The 25,445-nt window shown below is 42.5% G+C and overlaps 1 protein-coding gene across 2 annotated transcripts in view; it reads right to left on the minus strand.

The window, feature by feature from the left end:
• The window catches only part of Sdk1 (sidekick cell adhesion molecule 1), a 986,062-nt gene that overhangs the window by 160,292 nt on the left and 800,325 nt on the right, over positions 1-25,445 (minus strand). For both annotated transcript variants that reach the window (XM_023713416.1, XM_023713415.1), the window contains exon 17: positions 24,991-25,172. In XM_023713416.1, coding sequence (XP_023569184.1) covers positions 24,991-25,172 — 182 coding nt within the window. The remainder of the gene's footprint in view (positions 1-24,990; positions 25,173-25,445) is intronic.

The following is a 25,445-nucleotide window of genomic DNA, read 5'->3' on the forward strand; positions in this document are numbered from 1 at the left end:
ATGTGGTGCTGGGGGATTGAACCGCGGTCCCTGATGCTTTGCCAAGCTTGTTCTAAGTAGGTGCCTTAGACCACTGAGCCATCTCTCCAGCCCTGAGAAGATGATTTTAAAGTTTCTATGGGAAGGTAAAAAATCACAGTATCCAAAACAAATTTGAAAAAAAATTGGACAAACTTCATTACATAATTTAAAGGCAATAAACCTATGGTAATTAAAACAGGGTGTTATTGGAAAACATATAGATACACTGATTAATGATACACAATAGAGGCCAGAAATTTCTCACACATATAGGAGCTAGTTGTAAATAAAAGCACAAAGGTAGTCTTTTTAACAGATGATGCTAGAAAAATTGGATACTGACATGCCAAAAACAAAAAAGGGAGGGAGAAATATGGATCTATAACTCATACTACTTACCAATATGAAATCTAACTCAAAATGGACCATAGGTTTAAACACAAACTTATAATTATAAAATCTCTGAGAAACAAATAGTTGTGATATTGGATTAGGCCAAAATTTCTCAGATATAGCACCAAGGAGAGTGTGTATAAAATAAAAAAAGATGGATAAATTGGACTTCATCAAAATAAGAATTTTTCTGTGTGACATGTACACAGAAAATGAAAGACTGGTCACAGATTGGGAAGAAAAATTTTCTAAAGCTGCCCTGTACCAAATTTGAGACTTTTACTCAAAATGTATAAAAAATTCAATCCAAGGAAGACAAAAAAGGTCAAAATAAGGGAAAAAGGACCAAATAATTATTGTATCAAAGAAAATATAATGGCCTGAAATATGAAAGATTCTCACATGAAAGATCTCCAGGATGGCTGGTCATCAAAGAATTAAAATCAAGATAAAACGTCACTTACATACATGCTTGTTAGAAAGGCTAAACCAAAACAAATAAGCAAAGAATAATAGCAACCATGTTCTGGTAAAGATGAGTAGCCAATGACACACTTGCAGATGGTAACACAGAATGGTCCAGCCATGGGTAGAGCAGGTTGGTAGCTTCTTATAAAGCACATGAGCTTTACCATGTGCAAGCCACATGACCCCGTAATCCTCTTCCTAGACATCTGGCCAGAAGAAGTGACATCTTAAGTTCATACAAAAATCTGCACACAACATTTATGGTTGCTTTAACAATCCCCCAACATTGCTCACCTCCCAAATGCTTGTTAGCTCTTGGATAGAGAAAGAGACTGCTACATCGCTGGAGTGGAACACTGCCCAGCAATGAGAGGGAACAATCTCCCAACCCAGGATGCTCCAGGTGACTTGTCAAATATATCATGCTATGGAAAGGAGCCAGATTCAAGACTACACATTGGGTTGTTCCATACATTGTAGGGCTTGTCAAGGGCAAAATCAGAACATGAGAAAGTATCAGTGCTTGCTGAGGTCTTGGGTAAGGATAGAAGTATGAGGACAGAAAGGAAGGATGAGGAATCTGAGTGGCAGAACTATTCTGTGCCTCAAACATACAGTGACGTGGACGGGAGATGGATGTCGAAACTTACAGAACTGAACACTACAAAGGGCGACTATAATTGGAGGTAAATAATACTGTTACTGTTGAGCCAGTAATAGTCCAGGTTTTCCTTGGTGCACATGGTGATTTCCTAGATATATTCCTAGACATGGGCTTTTGTTATTTTATTTCATACCTCTCTTAGGATAATGGAACCAGGAAAGACATTTGGTGTGTTTAGAGTTAGGTGGAGGGGAAGGAGCGACTCACTCAGCTCCCTTGTTTCTAATTGCACTAAACTACCATAAACCTCACTTTTAAACAACCTGCAAATTTTGTGCTACTTTTTCATTGAGAGGTGAGGTGTATGTTTAGGTCCCTTTGGTGTGGGATCTGTGACTTCTCTGACCAACAGAATATAACTGAGACCCTAATAAAGTAGCACTTTTCCCTTTCAGGGAGCATAAGTAAGCGATATCACTGGAGACAAGCTGGACATATTGATTGATGACATAGAAAAAGAGTCCAGAAATCACTCACACAGGCATCAAATGGTTTTTGATAAAAGCACAAAGAAAAGAGAGTCTTTTCAACAAGTGGTACTAGAAAAATTGGACACTCTTTCTGGGAGCCTAAGTGGCCAGGTAAAATACTCGAAGATGCTGAGCCCACATTGTAAAGGACAGTCTCTGGGGAGCCTCTGTCCCACCAACAATGTAGAAAGGAAACTCCTTCCTTCTAATATTCCTCCTGAACGCAATGGCCTGGAGAAAAGAGCCACCAACCCAAGACCTGAAGAACTTTCTGACCCCCCCCCCCCAACCACAGGACACAATAACATGGTTGTTGTATTAAACCTCTAAATTTCATGATAGTCTGTTAGCAGGGATAGAAAACCATGACATGCTCCAGTGAAAGAAAGGACAAAAAGAAAAGAGGAGGGAGGAGGAAAAGGAAAAAAGCAGAAGGAAGAGAAAAGCATCAGGAGCTACTGGGGAAAGATCGAATTGGCTCTTTTTTCTTAGAACCCATATTCTCTGAGGTTAAGAAGTTTGTGTCATCCTTTGTGATTTAGCTCTGGAGTTTCATCAGCCCCGAATTACTGGTTGTGGAATTCTGTAATATTTTTCCCTTAAATGTTATGTTCTCTAAAATAAAACATGGATCATATGCTAGACAAGAGGAAGATGCATGGCATAATTTATTAGGGGACAATTTCCTTTAGTGTGGAGAGGACAGGTGCATGTTTGCTTTGCTGGCTTTAGGGTACTGTGAAGCCAGTTCAGTGTGCTCTTCCTGGTCCTAGAATTTTATCCTGCAGGCAGGGCCTCTCTGGGCCTCCCAAGGTCTCAGCAAGATGGTGGCCCCCACCCTATGAGGTTGGGACTTTGTCTCCCTCCTCATTACTTGGGATCATCAGCCGACCTCAGGCAAAAGCCACAGCCTGTGTCACTCTGGCACATGCTCTTCATCCCAAAGTCATAGAGGGGTGAAGTTTCTGGAGCCTCCGATTTCTTTCTATCACCACCCTGGGCTTTATTCAAAATGTCCCCCATTCTTCACAGCCCTCTTGTGCTGCCAGATCATTGGCTTCTCTTGGTCCTAATTATTGTCATCAGAGGTGTCTTAGAAATTTGTGGACAATGGAATTTAAAATTTCCTCAAGTGAGAAAAAGAGAGTTACAGCCAGTAAATCCTTCCTGACAAGTGTTTCAAGTCAAAGAACAGCGATGGCAGGAAGGGACTTAATTACAGAGGTTACCTCAATCTGACCCTCTGAAGGGAAGGCAGGACTCAAGCCCCAGCTAGAGTATCTGGAAGAGGAGGTTGCCTCCCTGCCAGAGCCTTTTTCAGTTTTCTCCCTGTAGGAAGGGAAGCTGCGGCCTCCTGCTGCTGAGAATAAGACTTCCAGGGACATTTTCTCCCTAGATAATTAGCATTTAAAGTTGACTCTTACCTTGCCCCTAAGGGCAGACCTTGAAGCAGCCTGGTAAAATGACAGGTGTTATGTTCTTTTCTGGTTTCACTGCTTGAAAAAGTTTTTTTTTCCACTATATATTTCCACCGCACAGGCTTGGGTAGTTTCTCACTCTTAAATTTACCATCGCCCAAACACATTTGACACTGGCTTCATTTGCACAGCCAAGGACAAAGAGCTCTGCTGGGTAGCACCCGGGGCTCTGCAGACCTGACAGTGATAACACTGGAAATGCAAGCTGGAGAGCAGCTTTAGACAATGAGATTTTATTTGTGATGGAAACTTCCAGGGCCAGGGTGAAACAGTAGCTGCTTCTCCCAGCTAAGGAGGTTTCTGGGAGCACACAAACAGGAGGCACAGCAATGCAGTGTGTTCTTGTCACTGTGCCTCCATGGGTCATGTAGGCCAGGGGAAAACCAACGTTGAAGGCCACTAAAAACCCTACAAGAGTTGACATTATGCTTTCAAGCTACACTTAGGCACTGCATATTACTAAGGGAAAGGGGCCAGTCTGTGAAGGGTGCATATCCCATGATTTTACCTAGAAAATACTATGGAGAAGGCCAAACTATAGAGAGTAAACAGATCAGTGGGACAAGGTGACTGGAGCGTCAAGGAAAAACAGGCCAAGCATGGGATTTTGGGGGCAGGGATACTGTTCCATATGTACTGCTATAGCGGACGTGTGTCATTCTATATTTGTTAACACTAGAAAGCACAACACCCAAGTGAACACCATAGTGAACAGTGGAGTCAGGTGGTAAGGAGGAGCCACAGTGGGCTCAGGCTGTCACCAAGGCACATCTTCTGCAGGTGCTGAGGCTGAGGAGGCTGCCCAAGCAAGGGGAGAGGAGGGTGTGTGAAGTCTGAAATCGTACTCAGTGCTGATGTAAACCTGTTCTAAAAGACCAAGTCTATTAAATAGCTAAACTCTGCATGTGGTTCACTCTGTAATCTTTCTTAAGCCAGTAGCCCTCTATTTTCTGCTTCAGGGACCCTGGAGAGGGGAAGTCACGCCACACAGCACTGTCCTCAAGATCATGGCCCCACCTGATTGAGCTGAGGCATTTTCTACACAACTTGCTGTTGCTTGTGTGTTTGTGTGCTTTCTCTGTGTGTGAGGGTATTTTTTCTAATTAACTTGGTATTTTCACCTAATGATACACAGAAGACATAGGTGTTCATTTATGATTATTATTCAGTATTGGCTGTACCCCAATAAAGTATGAATGCTTTTTAAATAATTTCTTCCCTCTCCTTTCTTTCCTTTCTTCCTGGCTAGTGATGATGTGAATTTACAAACACAATAGGTTTGATGAAATTTCAAAATGAATCTTCTGCCTTTAAAAATTCTGAAAGAAGTTTTAAAAAAAATCTCCTTAATTAAATCAACTCAGTAAAGAGGAGTAAAATGGGGTTATAGCTTTGAATAAGTGACTTTTCAAAGGAGTTTAGATTAGTGATGACATAATTTTATATTCATGAATTTTTCAGAATTGCAATTCTCTAATCAAAAAAATTAATAGGTTGATATTGCCTATTTTGTTTACTGTATGCTTTAGTTTTAAATTTTTTGATGTGATTTATTTTTGAAACAATCTTAAGAATGTTTGCAACTGGATGTGGTGATGTATGTTTGTAATCCTAGTACTTTGGAGAGTAAGGTAGGAAGATCGCCACAATTTTGAGGCCAGCCTAGGCTATAGTGAGTTCAGGACCTAAACTACATAGTGAAACCCTGTCTCAAAAAACCAACCAACCAAACCAAACCAAACCAAACCAAACCAAACCAAACCAAACCAAACCAAACCAAACCAAACCAAGCCAAGCCAAGCCAAGCCAAGCCAAGCCAAGCCAAGAAGCCAAAACAAAAGAATATATGTAGGCAAAATTTTTGAAAATTTATTTTTGATGAAGCACTACAGTTTACTTTGTGTACTTTATGTTTAAATATAGAAGTATTAGGGGCTGGGAAGACAGCTCAGTGGCTTAAGCACCTGCCTGGCAAGAGCAAGGTCCTGGGTTAGATCCCCAGTACCAAAAAAAAAAGTAGGAAGAAGTATTTAATGTTATTTATGCCAATATTATTAATACATATAGTAATACTATTAATAATATAATAATATATGTACAGAGACATTTTCCCACCACGATGAATAATTGTTTTTGGCAATACTGGGGATTGAATCTAAGACTTTTGTACTTAGCTACATCCCCAATCCTTATTTTAAACAGAGTCTTCCTAAATCACTGATTTGCCCAGACTGGGCTTCAACTTGTGATTCTCCTGCTTCAGCCTTCCAGACAGTGGACAACATGTCACCAAAGGGAAAGAGCACACAGTCACAGCAGCAAAACATTTTCTACTCAGAGAACTTCAGGAGGATGATCTCCCTTTCAGATTTATATCTTCCAGCAACCCCCTCTTCCACAGCCTCGACGTGGTACTTAGTAAAAAGGAAGCAGCTGAAGCAGATATTAGGCAAATTACCTTTCCTCAAAGCATGGACCTTATACAGAAAAAGAGTACACCTGGTAACATTGTCTGCAGGTAGGAAATGTTTGTAACTGTACCCAGATGAGCTCACGAAGCTAGTTACAAAGCCCTCCATTCAGTAGCCAATACCGACATTTTTCCTGCATTTGAAGAATCACTCATTTAACCAGGAAGTGTGAAAGCTGTCAGCACCCGTTTGGGTCCAGTGAAGCACAGGAAACAAGAAGGTGCCGCTTTGGAATCACGCTGTTAGAAGACGCATGGATGACGTGTGGGATGACCCAGAGACAAGCTTATTTGAGAGCGTTATTAAGTCACACAGGTTTGTGTTGCAGATTGAAGGACACGGACATCAACCGTAACTGCACCGGAAACAGCATGAGTTAGAACCCCTCACAAAAAATGCTTTCGTCAAAACTGGTATTCTGAGTATGTATCTTTCATAAAGCAAAAGCAAGTGGGACTCCAGTGCCTCAGATTTTACTAGACTTGGCATTCTGCTAACATCATGTATTTAATAAGGAACTTGGATCTGTAGGCCCTTGCTACATGGGAGACCCCTACGAGGGAAGACAACAACGGATTCCTTAATTTCCAGGCTTTTCAGATTGAATCTTGCTACAAAGTTTTTATGCCAACTTTTTTTGTTAGTGTTGGTAGCCAAACCTTATATTTTCTCTGCTACTTATTCTGAAGCAGCCATGTGGATTGGGCCATGTTGTCCCCAGTGGCTCGTCTGGTGTCCATAGACACAATGGTGGCCACTCACGTCTTCAGGGAGACACACTGCCTCCAGGGCTGGCAGTTTTCTTTTGGTTTCTACGTTTTTCTTTTGGTTGATGATCTTTTTCTTCTCTATTTAAGAAACTCTTACAATAGAGCTGCTTAGTGTCTTAAGGGGAATATAAACTGCAGATATTGCCACTTTTCTTCCCTCCCTTTGTTCATCATACTTTTTTCTATACTGAATAATTTTGCTTTTCAAAACTTGTATGTAGTCAACTTTATCAATCTTTTCATTTATTGTTCCTGAATTTTGTATCATAGAGACATTTCCCCCTTTTCCAGGTTATGGGGCAATTGCTGAAGTTTTTTCTAGTACTTGTGCATGTTCATTTTTAATACTGATATCTCTGATCCACTTTTGAATGCATCCTTGTATATGGCTTCAATTTTACAGTTTTACTTGTGCCTCCTTATTTCAAGAATCCTAGTCCAAAAGTCTAAATTATAGTGTAGCATATTTCAGATATCATCTCATTATCTGAAAATAGTTCTCAGATTCATTAATTAATATAGTTTTCAGATTAATTAAGTCAAGATGCCACCTTTATTGTATGCTAACTTTTGAGCTTCCAGCTCTGGTTTCAGGTTCTTCTCTTCACGCACTAATACGATACTATTTCACTTACAGAGCTTTGTAATGTGTTTTAATACCTCAATTTACTAGTCCACCCTCATTACTTTTCTCTTTCAATGTTTTCCTGGCTATTTTCTCATTTGTTTTTATGAATGAACTATAAATTCCATCTCCAGAAAAAAAGCAAATAATATTTTTATTGGGACTCTATGACAATTCTAAATCAGCCGAGGGGGCTGTGACATCACTCTGGCATTGAGTTTCCTGTTCAAGGACATTAGTTTGTTTACCTACCTGTGCACATCTACTTCTAGGGCTACCAGGAATGTCTGTACTTGTCCAGTTCTTGTTGAGTTTACCGTGGGTTTCTTTTTTCTCTTGCTTTATTTCAGTGGTAGGATAACTTCTAGCTGTGCTATGTTTGCATGTATGAAGTCAGTTGGTTTTTTTATATGCTACTTTTGTAACTTGTTAATTTGAAAAATTCTTATAGTGTAGTATATTTCAGATATCAAGTCTCATTATCTGAAAATATAGTTTAATCACTTTTTTGCAGGCCCCATGGCTCTGCTTTATCTCCTCCCTCTACCACTTACATTTCAGCAGTGAACAAAGGAAGAGGCTGGGTGGGGCAGCTGACACCTGTATTGTAGCACCATGGAAGGCTGAGGCAGGAGTGTTACTAGTTTGGTTCAGTGTTAGCCAACTTAGTGAGATTGCTGTCTCATGACACAAAGAATAAAAAGAGGGCTGGGGAATGTAGTTCTGTACAAAAGACCCTGGGTTTAATCCTCAGTACTGAAAAAAAAAAAATAAAGAAAGGTGGATTTAAGGAAGGGAGGAACTGTGAATCTGTGGCTCCCCCTTTAGCAGGATTGTCCGTGTGCTCTCAATTAAGCAAGCAGAGATAACAGACTGGGGTAATGTACCCTACTGGGTAAATCAATACATTTCTGTTTTGTTATATGTCCTTGCTACATGAAAAGTTGAATATCGGCAAATGTCAAACCGACCTATTATTAATATACTGTTGGATTTTGATAATTTTAACATTTTTTATCAATGTTCATAAATTAATCTGTGGCTATCTTCTTTGATATAATCTCTGTATTCCTTGGAATGGTTTGTTTGTGGTCTAAGTCCTGATTGATTCTATAAACATAACCTGTGTACTTGTAGTGATGGTATAGCCTTTATTACTAGGGCTCAGAAATGGGCATACACCCAGCATTTCACCCTCATGTGTTGTATTGGGTAGGCCTTCTACCCTGTTGGTGCTATGGTTTATACTTAGGTGTCCCCTGAAGGCTCATGTGTTCCTAGGTGGGGTTTTGGAAGGTGACTGGACCAGGGGAGTGTGATACTCAGTGATGTAGGCCACTGATGAGTTTATAACTAAATGTAATGGTAGGTGATGGTCCCTGGGGGTGTGCCCTGCAAGTGTTTATCTCTTGCCTGCTCCTAAAGTGTTTCTCCTCTGCCATGCCAGCCAGCCTCAGAGACAGCCAATTATGCACAGAAACCTCTACCAATTGTGTGCTGCAATAAAGTTGTGGGTGTCAGGGATTTTGTCCCAGCAATGACAACAAAAATAACTAAGACAATAACTGCTTTTTGTCATCACTCATCTTCCATTGAAAGAGGCACATTACCTTTGGATCACCTGTAGTTTCTGCTTCGTGTGGTATTTGGGTTTTCTATGCTTTAGTAACTTGGTTTTTTGTCCATACCTGTCTTTGGCTAAGCCCTCACACTAGTGCCCTTCTTCTTTGAATTTCCTATAGATTGTGCTTCATGGACACTGTTTTTGGGTGTATAAGTGATAACAGGTACATCTTTGTTGTGAACTGTACCTTTTGCATTATAAATTGATCTCTTTTATTTTAAATTTTTTTTTCATTTTATGTATTTGGTTTCGGGTCTCATTATGCAGCTTGGACTTGTACAGATTCTTCTGTTTTCAGCCTCCCCAAAACTGGGATTACAGTGTGTGCCACCATGCTAGGACTTGGTCACTGGCTCAGTGCACCCCGGGGCGGGGCCAGCATGGCATGCAGGACTGGCGATCGAACCCTGGTCCCTGCGCTTGCTAAAGCAGGTGCTTAGTCCACTGAGCTATCTTGCCAGCCCTCCTTGGTCTTTTTAAATGTTTTCCTGATATAGGTTCTGCTGATTAGATATAAAGATTCAGACCTTTGGTTTCTTTTTCACTGGTATTTCCCTGTATTTCTTCTGTCCATATTTCTCCCTTCTGCCTTCCCAAACCTTTGTGTTTTAGATATCTCTTATTTAGAGTGTTAGATTCGCCAGTCTGGAATATTTATATTTCTACAGGTTAAGTCTGTTATATTTATGACATAATCAATAAATTTGGATTTATTTCTGTCAGTGCCTACAGAAACAATGATAAAACTCATACTAGGTATGTATAGACATATATATGCTTATTGATATACAAAGTGTGTATGTGTGTTTAATGCTATTGTATGCTTTCTCTCTTTTTTTTTTTTTTTGTACTGGGGATCAAACTCAAGGACCTTGTGCTTGCCAGGCAGGAGCTATGCTCTCTCTCTCTCTCTCTCTCTCTATATATATATATATATATATATATATATATAGTTTGTTCGTTTTGTTTTCTGATGGTACCAGGGTTTAAACTCAGAACCTTGTGCTTGCTAGGCAAGCAATTATTGCATTGAACTATCTCCCCAGCCCCCTCAATATATATTTTGATACTTAAAGAAGTTTACACTTTTTCTGTAGTGTTTACACACATATTAATAAATGCATACATACAAGTGGAGATAAAATTTCTATGATCTATTGGTTCTGTATGAACAATACTACAATTAACTAGTAAACGCTTCCTTCCCTTTCTTTTCCAGAACAATGACATAAGACTACAAATCAGGGAGGACCAAGTAACTCAGTGGATTAAAGCACCTGTTTAGGTAGGTGCAGGGACCAGGGTTCAATCCTGGGCAGTGCTGTGCCAGCCTCACCCCTGGGGTGCGCTGAGATGACGATGGAGACTGGGTGTGGTGGTGCACACCTGTAATCCCAGTGTTTAGGAGGCTAAAACAGGAGGATCACTAAGCGTCTGATCTGTGTAGTGAGACCCTGTAGGCCCTGTACTGGAAAAAAAAAGAAAAATGATTACAATTCACCACATGGCAAAATGCATTAGTTCAATTCATAAGTCACAATTTCCTGGAAGAGTTCTTATTTTGGCTTTGGGTTTTCATTTGGATATAAATGATCCACTTTCATCTGTGGTAATTTCATGTCTATACACATCTACATGTATGAGCATGTGTGTACACATGTCCATCGGCGTGTGAAACATACAGGCACATGCTGCTATCTAGCCAGGTCTTTTCTTTGTGTTTATATAATGAATATGGGTTCAAAGTTCTTGTCTTCGTAGGGTTCAGAGTCTGGTGGGGGAAACATACTTTCATGATCTTATGATATATGCTACAGCGAAGGTCAGCACAGATTGCCTTAAAGAGGGGCCTACAGAAGAGACAGTTCCTGAGCCAAATATCTGTAAGTAGACACTACCAGGTAAAAATGCAGGAGACTGGTATTATAACTTACACACATGTACCAAGGCATAGATGTAGACTCAAATGCATATATTCAACATAGCATATTGGGATTTATTCCATGAAATGATAACCGGAATTTCAGTATATTGTGCTTCTTGGTGAAGCTTCACAGAGCCAAGGGACACAGAAACGGCCCTATGGATGGTGCCTGAAGAGAGTTCTGCAGATGGTGAAGGAGGGTGTGTGGCCCCCTTTGAGTCCTCTGGTGGGGACGGAGGGAAGAGAAGCCCAGGTGGGAGTCCTGCCACAGCAGCTGCCACCTACATTGTTTCCCAGACACAGCTTTTCTGCTCCTTATGTCAACTTGTTATCAACCTGCTCCTCTGTCTTACACTGCTAAGGGGATTTTCCTTGAGCCTAACTAAAATCTTTCCTTCTGCAACTTCTGCCCTTTCAGTCCCACAGTGCCTGGGTAAAGCATTCCTCCCACACGCTCACAGCTGTCAGACTATCTGAAAAACAAAAACATCCAGCTGGGGGCTGGCTTTACCACCACAGATCCATCCTGCTCCCTCTTCTCTTTCCTCCAGGTTGGGACTGACAGAGCACTCTGCTCCTTCTGGTTCTCCTTTGCTGTGCAGCCCGGCCTCATGGCCAGGCCACCTGGTGGTGGCCTTTACTCTCACACAGCAAGCACCTCACCAGTTCAGGGTTGCGGGGCTTAGGCCCTGCTATGCCATCTGTTGATGAAGGGCAGTCATGGTCAGAGCTCTTTGGATCTCAAACCTCTAATCTTCTCATGGCAACCATGGGCAAGTCAGGCCTCCCCTTCCTATGTCACAGTGCCATTTGTATCTAAATGTGCTATACTGGGTAATCCCTTTGACATTCTGATTTGTTCATTTCAACCATCAATCTAACAAAACTATGATTTTTGATTCTGTGTGGATTAATTCTGTGCGGGCAACTTGTAATACCCAGCTGAACTGAGTTAGTGTGTTGCTGGGTGTGGAGGTCCACCTGAGGATTGTTGCCAAGAGCATAAAAGAAGAACTGGAGAGGTGGGGGTGGTGCTGTTGATTCTTCTGGAGAAGTCTGTGACACTGGCTTTGTCAATAGGAACTCAGCTGTTCTCATTGTGGGAGGAGTTTGGGACCTCACTGTTGCTTAGGATGGCTGTAGTTCTCTGGGGAGCTCTAATCCTAATTTTGAGCATCACTTCCTGGCTCCAGTGCAGACCCCTCAGCCTGCTGTCACAGATCCCTCATTGCACTGGTGCAGACTTTCTAGCTTCCACTGTAGACCTTTAGCCCTTTCCAGTGCAGATCCTTCATACAGACTTGCATGAGACATTGCTGTGAGCTCTAGGCTTCCAGCTGCACTCCTGGAGGATATTGCCATGGGATCCAGGCCCTCAGCTAGATTCTTTGGGTCTCTAGTGTATGGACAGATTTCCTGTACTTTTTTGCTTTTGACTCTTTGGGTAAATATTATAAAACAATCTTATGAATTATGTGTCATATATTAAATTATTCCCCTTGCAAGTTCTGACTACAACATTGTGGAATAGAGTAGAAGTCTTACTGGCTCAAGTGTGATACCTGCATATATGATATACAGTCCATCTCTATCTGCTCCAAATCACTGACCAAGAAAAGCCTAGAAGTAGGATGGGTTTTGCATCTAGAGTCATCCTCGGAGTGGTAACTGATCAAGTAAGTAACATATGGGGCCGGGGTGATGGCTCAGTAGAATAAGCGCTTGCCTGGCAAGCACAAGGGCCTGAGTTCAATCCCCAGCTCCGTGCCCCCCCCGCAAAAAACAAACAAACAAACAAACAAACAAACAAACAAAAAAACCAGTAAGTAACATTCTTTGAGTACGGTTCAACCTTGAGATATTATCTAATTTTTATCACCCAATCTATAAAGAGCAATCAAAATATACAGTGAATATTTCAAATTTGAAACTATTACAGGGTCAGGGATTTAGCTCAGCAGCACAGTGCCTGCCTTGCAAGCACAAGGTCCTGAGTTTGAGTCCAAGTGCACCCTCAAAAACAAAACAAAAAAACCCCCAAAACTTTATTATGGTAAAAGACACAATGCCATTGATTCTTCCCTTTGCTTCAAACACATTTATTCCACCCTTCTTGCCAATTCCTGTATCAGTTCTCTAAGTCCTCTTTCTTGAGTGTCTTTAGAAGGTGTGATTTAAAAAAATCCAGTGAATGCTGCTACCCAGTGCCATTAGGCATAAAGGCAGGCTCATGAAAATGTAAGTGCGTCCTCACCCACTTAAAAAATTCACCACATGGGGCACCATGACACTTCTGGCTCTTCCTCACAGTCAAAATGACCATGAAAGAGAAAAAAATGCTTTTGAATTGATTTGGGACATTGAAGTAGGCACAACAGTGCAACTAAAGACACTCACAAAAGAGGACTACCAGAACTGTTTTAGGAAGTGGTAAGAATGGTGGGATAAGTGTTTTGGAGAGAAGGGGGATTTTGAAAGGGATTAATGGTAATTATTTTTACTGTAATAAATTTTTAACAATTTAAATATTCACTATAGTTTTCAATCACATTTCATATATTTATCTTATGCATCAAGCATATGGTGGTTAATTAAGTCAACATGAGTAAAAACACCCAGCTGCATTGAGTTGGGTCAGTTCTGGGGAACAGTATTAAGGGAAAGCAGGCAGGGAGTATGTTATGCTGATTTCCCTGGGGAAGCTATCCCTGTTCCCTTCAGCTGAGCTCTACCTCACCACAGAGGGCTGATGTTGTCTTGGAGGAGTTCTGATCCTTATCTTCTTTGGCTGGGAGCTCAGGTCTTGCTTTCGCCTTGGGCATCTTATGGTTCTCCTGGATTCTTTCACCTCCAGCATTGGCCTTTCAGCCTGCCCTTGCAGACTCTCTAGCTTCTGGTGCCAGCCCTTGAACTTGCCGGCATGGACCTTTTGTTCTTCCATCGCAGATTTCTCAGACTCCTGATAAAGACTGCATGAGACACTGCCATGGGCTCTAGGACTTCAGCGGGACTTGTGTGGCTCTCTTTTGGCTGGATTCTTCAGATCTCTAGTGTGATTTCATGTACCCTTCTACATCTGACTCTAGTGAATATTGACTAATACTGGGTGCTTATTGAGTAAACGGATGAATGAATGAATGATCAAGCTACAGATTGAATAAGGTGTTTGGATCTATCAACACAGTAATCCTGCTCAAAAAGGAAATGTGGTTAGTAGGATGTGACTTCTATGGACTGCTTTCTAAAACTCACAGGGCTGTATTCCTTACCTCTTCTTAAGGTGAAACCTGTCCTCCTATCCGTTACGTGTAATACAGCTTACCCTAGGCCTGTTTTCTCTAGCCTTCGATTTTCAACAGGTTTTCTACTGAATTTATTCTTCCTGTTTTTTCTGAGATAAATTCTTAACCCTTCTCAGAAACTGGTTGTTTTAATCATCTCAACAGGGATCCAGATTGAAACCAGTAGGAAAAGATTACAGAAGCAAAGCAGTTTGCTGCCTGAACTTGAAATAAGTGTGGTCATCCAAGCTTCCTTCCAATACTGACAGTTGGGCAGAAACTTCTGAAATTCCAGTGCCCTCCAAACATATGTGTATCTTCATTGGTCCAAACAGATCAGCCTTCTTACACTTCCCACTGCTCAGCACTCATGCCTTTCATTCTTTCTAAACTCATAACCTTCAAGACAGATGCTGGTCTTCTGCCTGACCATTGACGTTTCATTGGAAACAGTGGAATCTTCTCCAGGACAGCAATATGACTCCTGGACATGCTTGAACATTCGTGAGTTCATGGGTAACAGATGTAGCTTGTGAGGTTTATGGTTTCTCTCTAGGTTATGAGGCAAGTCCTCAAGGTACAAATCCTCTGTTAGAGCTGGCAGGGGCCAGGGTTTTGACTCCTTGGTGTGTGTTATGGTTTTTATCTAGATGTTGTCCCACAGCTTCATCTACTCAAAGGTGGACTTTGGGAAATGATTCATTCATGGGGGTCTGACAGTCATCAATGGATTAACCAACCTATGAGTGGATTAGTCCACTGATGAGTTTATAGCAAAATATGTTGTTGAGAGGTGAAGCCTGGTCAGAGGAGGTGGAGTGTTGAGGGCGTACATATTTATACAAATATAAATTTAAATATCCTTTAGTTAAAAGATTTATATAAACTTTTTATTTACATATTAATCATGCTAGTTATATGTATTTAATATAAGTATAGCCCACTGTGTTTATTTTCCATTCCTGTTGGGTAATAGCAGGACTTTGTTTTAGATAAACCATGAAATCCCATGGCCTAAGCACAAACTTTTTCTTTGTCCTCCAGTGCAATGTAAGTTTGTCTAGAGGGAGGAGGGAGCTTGTCTGTGACCTTTCAGAGGATAGCAGCCCCAGTCTCTGTTTCAAAGGTGTGAAGTTCAGGCTTCTGCACAGTCTGGTCCCCAGTTCCAGTTCTGTGTGGGAGGCACTGAGCAAGCGTTCCTCTGCAGGGCAGGATGCAGTCTCCTCCAGCTTGCTTGGAACCACACTGCCTAGAAAGGAATCTTCCCATTTTGCTCATATGCTGGGGTATGAGCTCATTATAGCTGCACATGCAACAGGCCTGCACACATGGCTGCTGGCTGGCCATGGCATTTCACGGGACATGGCCTTGTGACATTGCCACAACCGCACACTTTGTTTTTCTTTGCCTTAAGAGCGTACATTTTAGAGTATGAGGGACTGAAGCACCTAGCCAGAACCTAATGGGAATTCACGGGCATCCATATCTCCTCCTCTTTAGGTAATCCAGCAGAATTAAGTGTATATGTCTTTCAAATGGGAGAAGCAAGCTCATTATGTGGAGGGATAACTACACATTATCAGTGGATGTATATATTACAATTTGTGTGCCGGCTGTTCCTGTTAATTTCAGGTCATTATTGGCTAAGGCTCAGCTCTTGTGTTGTCATGGTTCTTGCAGTTTTGATACACCTGAATGTCCTCATTGCATCAAACATTTCTAACATGTTATTAGGATAACAGATCTTCGACGAATAATCATGAGAACCATTTTTACAGCCTTTTTAAAAATAGCTAACACTTAAAAAGTTCTGTGCATCCATTTCTGAACTTATTCTTTTTCTAACTACTTACCAGGTATTCAGAAGAACATGGGCCTAGTTATCATGCTGGGGGTAATATGGCGGGGGGGTGGGGTGAGGAAGGCAGACTGAGAAGGCTGTTTGCAGTACCTGCTGGGTCAGCCCATGCCTCTGAATTTAGAGCAGGACAGGGACAAGAAGAAGAATATTTCTATTCCTGAATGAAACTAGTTTTATTTCTGAAAAAATATTTGTACATGTACCAGAGCTTTGCAGTCAAGGGCCCTGGTTGGCCACTGGTGCTCTCTCTGTGTGTGTGTGTGTGTGTGTGTGTGTGTGTGTGTGTGTGTTCTGGTGTGATTTAGTTTCTGCAGCACTTGACTTTGTTGAGGTAGTGTCTCCTTTTCCTTATCCTAACCCTCTTCTGGTAGTAGGAATGGCTGACTTCTGTACTTGCTTATTGTCTGTGCCCTGTCAAGACTGGAATCCCAGCCCAAAGCTGCTGAAACACATCCCATCTTCATGCACCCAATCCCATGCTTTTTCAGACCTTCTGTTCTATTCTTATCTTGAGCAGTGCTACACATCAGCCTTGGGCTAAGCTGCACTTCCACACACAGATGCTTGCAGATGTTTTGGGACCAGTGACAAGGCCTTGAGTCCTTTGCAGTGCACCACCTAATCACACTGGGTGGAAGCTGGTGCACAGGGTTTCCTGGTGTGCCTTCAGGGCTTCAGCCGTGCAGCAGCTCATCAGCAGAGCAGGGAGGAAGATTGTGAGGTTAAACGTCTGAGTGGTCCAGGTTCCTTGTGGGAAACACCAGGGCAGGTTTTCTTCTGAACGACAGGATGCAGAAAAGACACCAAGGGCCCAGTCTAGCATGGTAATGCCCAGAGCTGATTACACTGGAACTTGAGAGAGAGAGAGAGAGAGAGAGAGAGAGAGAGAGAGAGAGAGATCCAGGAAAGAAGGCAGATATGGGGCTAAGTGTGGAAACAATGCTGGTAGAGTACCAGACAGGGAGATAGAAACTACAGGATTCATCCTGGTCTCAATTAGATACCTATTAATATTTTATGTATCAGGCATTGTGCTTGGGTTTGGGGACACAGATAAAAAAAGACAAATCAGACATTTCCCCTGCCCTCAAAGAGTTGCCAGGCTAGTAGAAACATACTTCTATAAGTCACAATCTAATATTTAAGGTGGTTTTAAATTTCCCATAAATCTTTAATGACAGCTGAGGGGTAAGTCCCAGAAGCATTCCCTCACTGTTCCCTTCCAGACATAGATCCTGGAACCAAGATTTCCGCTCCTCCCTCCGAATCTGAGCTCTGTGCTAGGCTGCTGGCCCTTGCTCACATCTTCCCTCAGACCCCTGCTTGTCTCATATCTGGGCACACAAGACAGGCCTCACAACCCAGATCCTTGAATCCAAAGTCTAGTAAGAGCTAAATACCCTGGATGCTTGAATCTAGCATTCTTTCAACCTTAGGTCACACAGGATTAGCAGATCAAGAAATAAATTTAGTGGTTGCACCAGTATTTTTAAAGAATACAACAATGCAACAGGATAAAAACATCAAAGAACATCATACACTGTGCGGATGACTAATTTTTAAATAAACCATTTGTTTTGGGAGGTATATGTGTACACATTGGATTTCAATGTAAAATAGATTTGTTTATTGTGAATTGCAGTACAAATGGCCACTGCACACCCATCTGCCATAGGTGTGCAGGTGAGCATAGGTGAGATAGGATCTCATTTTTTATCTCATATACAAGCTACAGTGAAAGCCTGGAGTAATTTTTACCATACTTGATATATACAGAATGAAAAAAGGAAGCAAATGCTAGCAATGATAGATCACTGAAGTAAAGGCATGAGCTTGGAGGGTAGATAACCAGGGTTTAAATTGCAGGCTTTTCAGCATTTTCTACCTACATGACCTCCAGAGAGTGAGTTACCTCTCTGAGCTTCCATTTGTTCCTCGGGGTCACAGGAACAGTACGTCTGTCCCCCATGACTACTGGGGATAAATGAAGTAAGGTAATGAGTGTAAGTGCAAAGCGCAGCAAAATGAAAACCAGTTTATAGTGGCTTCCCCTAAAGTGCTGCTTTCCTCTCTTTCCTTTCCTGTAAACTCTGAAAGGCCAAATTAAGCCCATACCTAATGGAACATCCCATATCTATTTGGTTCAGCTTTTACTTAGTGTTTTAGGTAATGCTGGCAGAATCTGGGACATTATCCTATTCTGTTGGAGAAGCCTGAGGTCTAGAAAGTCTTAGGGATTGAGAAACAAATCTTTTGTGCAGTGTCATTTAATGCCACATTGAGAATTTCCCAAGAGGAGATAAGAACAGGACTTGCAAACAGTGTTCATTTATAATCCTTACTTTAGGAAACCTTTTAAAGCCCAAGTGAGCACTTAGGAGCTTTTACTAATGTTTTAGAAATGTGGATAACCAAATGTTTTTTCCATTTCTTTTAAAATATGAAATATTTCTCTTTCATTATAAGGTAATGTTCTGAAACCAGAATAAGTCATTATAGTACAAACATACCTGTTACAAGAAGAAAAATGATAAAAGAAACAAAACCAGAAGAAAAAAATTAAAACCTTGGTGTGCTCAAAATGATGATTTATAGTGTAATTTGTCTTTGGACCCTTTATATAAAAATCTACACCTGCATCTTAATAGATGCTTGTCAAAAATGGATAGAAGGAGTTTGCTAATCTGCACAGGTTTGTTTCAGGATGTAACCATCATTACAGCTTCTGCACTAACACAGAGTAGCCCGTGCGCAGGCTCACCCAAGGACGGCCATGGCCACATTATTTCTCCAGGTGCCTTTCATGGTTATTTGAACAATTTTGAACAAAATTGCACATGTGAGTCAAACACTGACTCAGCACTGAATGTGAAGAGCCGGTGGTGTCCAATGACTTGGTCCTCTCCCTCCTACCTTGCATGATTAGAAAGTTGCTGAAGTAGACACTGGCAGTAAGAAAAATGCTTCTAATTACATTAGGTGTTTCATCTGCAGAACCTAAACCCTATGGTTTTTTTTTTCCACTTGAAACCTAAAGAATATTGATTTCTGGGAGTGTTGTGAAATTCTCAAGTAAATGTAAGTTATTTCCCTTCTCCTTTTGGGTCATCGCGATGGAAATCTGACAGGCAGGCTCTGAGTAGGTTGGAATCTGAGCCACGGCTTCTGTGGGGGAGCCAACCTTTTCTCTCACCCTTCTGAAAGTGTGCTTGGCTGAAGTCATATTAGAGCTGTGCTGCTCGACTTGTAAGTTAATATGTCCTATTTAAAATGCCTTGAACAGAAAAGGTCGGGGAGGCACTGCTAATAAAATCTATTAAATGAGACTGGTGGACAAGATAATGGGGATAGTGGATGGAGGTGGATATGACAAGTTGGGGAAGTTAGAAAATGTATAGCAAGCAACCTCTTCATGCCTAAGTACCTGGCCTTGCCTGGAGCTTGTACAGAGCTTATATAGTAGAGAAGCTTACATTTCTAATACATCTCAATAATATTTGGGGTTGAGAAGAACCTGGGGCTCTGGGTAGACGAGCAGTGGGTTCAATGACTTCAAGGCACAATATCACATTGCTGAACTCAGGGGAGACACAACTTGCTTATCTTCCCTAAGGAGCTTCCTAGAAGGAAAACACATCTGAAACCAAGTGTATGTGTGGTTGTAATGGAGGTGGTACAAAGGGGTCCTCCGGTGCTGCATCCATGCTGGTGCCAACTGTGCAGCTCTTGGGCCCTGCACGCTCCTCACTTCAGGCCAGCATTGCATCATTTATGAGCTCTCTCTGAGAGTGCCTGTCTAACAGGTTCCCTATCCATTGAATGGCTGTGTGAGTGCATGGTTCCCCTGTGGTCCCACACCTTCTCCAAGGGGCCCCATCTAAGAGCCTTTTAAGAGCCAAGATAAATCACAGCTCCTTTCCCTGAAGCACCAATCCTACCACTTGGATGGAATACAAGGATCAGGCTGGATGGACACAGTGTCTTTCCTCACTCAGCCCAACCACCTTTTGCCTTTCTCAGATTTTCTGATGGACTGTCAGATTATGTTTTGACACATTCCAATAATCTTCCAAATTAAACTGACAAGTAGTTAATTTTATAGGTTATCCTTTCTCCCTTCAACAAAGGCATTTCAATTACTCCTTCAGCCTGAAGGACCTGCGCAGCCTAGGGCTGTGCCAACTCTCAGTGGGATGCGCCAAGGACACAAAACAGGTTCCCAACAGCATGGCAATGTTGCTCAACTCCTCTCCAACAGCCACCTGGGCTCAGGCCCACCCTGAGGGCCCTCTGGGGAACCAGATGGAGTCATGGCCTGGAGGGTCTTTAGCCTAAAGCTGATAAATCCTTAGGCCCAAAGGCCCTTGCTTTTGGCAGCCAAGAGATAGAGGTGGTACAGTTTCATGCCTACAAACTGTGGCACCCCGGGCTTACTGTTCAGCAGGTCATCTTGGAAAGTGAGGCAGGAATTGCTAACTGCATCTTGATCCCCTTCCCTCCCAAGGCAACAGACAGGAATACATCTGGTAGAAAGACCACATTTCCAGCTTACCCTAAACAAATGAAGGCTATGAATTATAAATAGAAGTCATGGGACTTCTAAGAAATATCTTAAAGGTGAATATACTTGTTCTAAAGGTAGAGCCCTGTTCTTCCCTCCATCCTGGCTTCTACAGTGTGGATATGAGAGCTGGTGCTGCAGTAGTCAGCTTGTGACCATGAGGCAAATGCTAAAGACATGAAGGCAAAGAGACAGAAGATTCTTTGTTGACCCTGGAGCTGCACTTACAACCCTCCACCTATGCCCCACTGCTTGCTGTTCTGATGTGAGGAAAATAAAGACACATCTTATTTTGTTTAAGCTACTGCTACACGGAGTCTGTTTCTAGCAGCTGGATGCCCTTTATATGCACCATGGGCAGCTGCAAACTTACTCTTGTACACGGCTCTGCCACAGAGATCCCAATACACACTTTAGTGGTGGCTTTCATGTCTATGACCTAAGTGTCCTGACAGAGACCTTCTGAGCAGGCTTGGCACCCCTGGCCTGTGGGTGAATGAGGAACAATCACATAAATGAGGCTAGTTTCCCCTGGGTCTCAGTATCACTCTATCTCACCTGTGGGCTGCCCTGGACACCCCAAAATAGAAAGCATGTTGGGTGTCTCCTCTACCTCCATGAAAAGGTCTGGCCCAGCTCCCAGCACACAGTAGGGTGCTGCTCATGACAGTTCTGGAAGGTCTGTGTCTGATTCTGCTATTAGCAGAGAGGATGACCCCAAATCTCTTTCTGTAAGGCAGTGAATGTAGAAACTTTCAAACACAATAGAACATGCAAGTTGATGTCATAGTAGAAAAGCAGAGGATAGCAGCACCACTGATGTATTATTATGTCTCAAGTTTTCCAAGCCTGTTCCCATTCCTACTTCACAGCCCCTGCCCCTTACAGCAAGGTAGGTATAAACACTACAATTTTAAAGATGGAAATCTGGAGGTCCAGGACAATGGGAAGTGCACCAGAAGGTGCATGGTGGTGGTATTTAGGAGGCAGGACTCGAGGGGAGTCTCTCTTATAGAGATGTAGGGTACTCGAATGTGCTCTTATCTCTTGCACCCATCTGTACCATGCCCTCCTTAGGCATTTGTGGTCCTTCCCCCTGGCACTTGTCCTGATGTGTCATCTAGTCCTAAAACTTCCTGTCCTTCTCACTAAGTCCTCCCTATCAATGCCTAGTCCTCCTGGTCTCTCTCCTCCAGTGGTCTTACATTCTCCTATTTCTGGCCTAGGATAAAGGACAGGATTTACAGAATGCTTAATTTTGTTCTGCTGTGGTGTAGCAACTGGGGGGTGATGGAAAGTGGGGGCAATGGCACCGTATGACTGAACCCTGAAGCCTCTGGAGCTGGGTCCAGCTGGCTCCTATTACAGTTTAGATTTCAAGTATCTCCCAGAAGTCTCTCATTCAGAGGTGAGGGCCTGGCTAGAAGAAGAATATCACCAGAAGGTTACACTTGCTTCTCTTCTCTCTGCTTTCTGACCACAATGGTATGAACAGCTGTCCTCTGCCACGCTGGTTTTGCTTTGGCGCCAGCAAACCACAGACAAAACCCACTGAAACTGTAAACCAAAATATACCTCTGTTCCTTTAAGTTGTAGGTATCAGATATGTTGTCCCAGTAATAGGAAAGCTGATGTAGCTCCCTAGCCATGGGGGCCCTCCTGAAGCCAGTAAAGAGTGTTGGGGTTAGCGCCATAGCCAGATCCACAACATTGTGTTTCCACATGATGATTAGTAAGTATTATCACCCCTGACTTGTCCTGGGGCTCAATGCTTCCCTTGAACCAGCTGGGCTAGATGGGAAGGTGCTTCTTGGGGACATTTCAGAAGCTGTCACGGTCTGGGAAATTCTTTCTAGTGGTTCAAGAAGAGTATGAAATGATTGATTGCAGAACACAATGAAGTTGGAAAGATGTAGCAGAAAAGGCTGAGTCCCTGGTAGAAAAGACAAGCTCTGCTATGTGCCCGGTGCCCACACAAGGAGCTGGGTCTCTGCACACAAGGGGTAGGACGGGGCAGGATGGCCACCGTGTGTGTACAGGGAAGCCATGTGCACACAGAGAAGTCTGTGAGAGCATCAACTAAAAATGCCCCACAGTGAGTGAAGGAATAAGCCTGGCCTAAAGCCTTGGGGCTCTGGGCTCCACGTGCCAAAGTCTGGCATCAAACACTAAGGTGAAGTAAAGGCCTCTGGGCTCCAGAAGGGATGCAGATGGGAAACTGCACAAGTGGCCCGGGCCACCACCATCATTAGCTCTGAGTACTTAGCAAAATGTGGAGGAAGAATTGAAAGTAGACAAAAATGGAATAGAAGTTTGGTCTTTGCTCACAAGTGACGCAAAGTCTTACAGGGAGCTAAAGATGCTCCAGTGACTTCATCACTCTGAAGAACCTGACCTTGGCCTCTCGACCATTCCCAATCATGCCATAAGGGAGGTCTTGCTGATTTGGGGCTGCTGTTCAGCTCCAAGAGCTGGATGTTAGAGCTGGTTCTGCTAGGTGTTGGCCCATGTGATTCACACCAAGTTGATTTAACCAACATCTAGTTCTTTATGCATTAGTGACTGGAGACACAACATGTCCAGTGATAGCCTATAAATTACAGGCAAATGGAAGAAGGATCCGGGCAGCCAACATGTGCAAATGGCCATCCCTCCTGTGCAGGAAGCACTGGATGAGGCTGTGAAATTGAGCAACATTCCTTTGGAGAACTGCAAGGGCCACAACTGATGTGATACATGGGAACTATTTTGAGAGCACAATCCACCACCCAGAGACATATCCAGATCAGCCTTTAGGGCCAGCCAGCAAAGAGGGGTGCCTACCACTGCACAGGCAGGTTACTGCTCTGACATTGCCTGGAGGTGCTGCCTCCATTCCGTTTCCATCTCACCCACACAGATCCATCTTCCGATACGGCATTCTGATTGTGTCACTCATAGCTATTACGCCTTTAATGGCTCCCCAGTGCCAGCTGCATGAAAGCCAAAGTCTGAAGCCTTAAAGACCCTCTCAATCAGTCCAAGATCTGCTTTCCTGTGCTCTACACAGAACCCAAATGCACTGATAATAAAACAAGGCAGTCACAGTTAATAGTAATGGGGGATTATTAATAGCAACATTAGTCATTTTAACTGTTTCCAAGCTTATTGTTATTTTATTAAATAGACTAATTAAAGCAAACACTCGTTGTCCAGGTTTTCAGTTATTTTCCCCTTCAAATGAGTAATCCAGAATTACCTGCAGATGGACAGGTCCTTCCTAGCTGCCCTGCATTTTAATATTTCTGCTAGTCACTGCGCCGGTGGAACTGACTGCACTTAATTTATAAAGGAGGATTTATGGACTTGGGGATGACAACAGACAGCCAATCAATAAGGGATGATAATAACAGCATGTAATATCAAGGAACATTAGGTCTCAGGCATGATTTGGGGAGAGAAGTGGGCAGTTAGAAACCTTATCATTTGAAGAAGGTCAAGGCCTAACAGCCATAAAAACACCTAAGCAAATAAAATCACACCTGTGAATAGGAGAAGGTGTAAATCGCTGAATGGAAAAAGGATTTTAGATTTTGTGGATAAATTACTTCCCTGGGCAAGGATGTGGACTGCTGCAGGACAAATGCAGTATGTTAAAAGAGGGTCTATTTATTACTGCTCAGAACAATAACGATGAAGTGCAGGTGTAGAGAAAGTGTCCCAGCCAGCCAACTCTTGTCAGGGCTGAAACTCGAATGCTCTGTAAAGTGGAAGCGGGTGGGGTACATGTTGTAGAAAGACTTAAAACAACAGGGCTAAGCCTTAGCACATATATTTAAGGACCAGTGGCTTTATGACATTCTGTCTGGTCATTTTTTTTCAGGGATGAGGAAGCTTTTCATTGATTTAGTAGGTTGTTGCTTGTGTGACTGAAAAGGAAAAAGAAAACAACAACAACAAACCCCCCCAAAATTTAAAATTTAAAAAATAAAAAAGGCACAGAGCTGTATTATTAATGTTTATATTCCACCACTAAAACCAAAAACTATAATCCTTTTCTTTGAAGGACAGTCACCGCATCACACAGAACTCCACTGCCAGCTTTATTGTAAAACTCACACTTCTCTCCATTTACAAAAGTTCACTTCCACAACCCTTTCAAGGATGCATGTGCTAGTCAAGGACGTACGCCTCCTGATTTCACTACAGCTGGGACCTTGGTTCCTCTCTCCCACACTGCTTTAGTTTAGGAAGGAGTGAAGAGACAGTGGTGTTCTTCTAGATGCTTCCTTGGAGACTGCATCCATTAACTTTATTCCACTACATTCCAATTGGACTTCACAAACTCCCGCTCCTGGATCCAGACTCCATAGCCTGGGGCTTCTGGAAAGCAAGCTTACCTCCTTGTAGGGTGTACTCGGCCACGGCCCTGCTGAAGACGCCCAGGCCAGCTCCATTGTACGCGGCCACCTGGATTTCATACTGTGTCCAGATGATCAGGTCTGTCACTAGGCAGTAGTTCACTTCCGGGCTGGTGATATTTCTCTGCTGATGTTCACCAGGCAGGCCGGCTAGGCGGTACCTGCACCAGAAAAAGCCCATGACCACAAAGAAATAGCTCAAGCAGGAGACAGGTTCACTGTGGCCATTCCGCAGTTGGAGGAAAATGGAAGTGGATACACGCAGAACTGAGAAGTCAGCCCTAGATAACACTGCTTATTAATTTAACTACTTAAAAAGGTATATTCTATTCTCACAGTGATTGTAAGTTCTGAGCATAATGGAACTGCTATTCCAATGTATTATAGTTATGGAAAAAATGACAGCTTTTTAAGTGTAACATGTCTAGATAGAG

This window comes from Octodon degus, unplaced genomic scaffold (genome assembly GCF_000260255.1).
Source record: "Octodon degus isolate 3935 unplaced genomic scaffold, OctDeg1.0 scaffold00031, whole genome shotgun sequence".
Taxonomy (NCBI): domain Eukaryota; kingdom Metazoa; phylum Chordata; class Mammalia; order Rodentia; family Octodontidae; genus Octodon; species Octodon degus.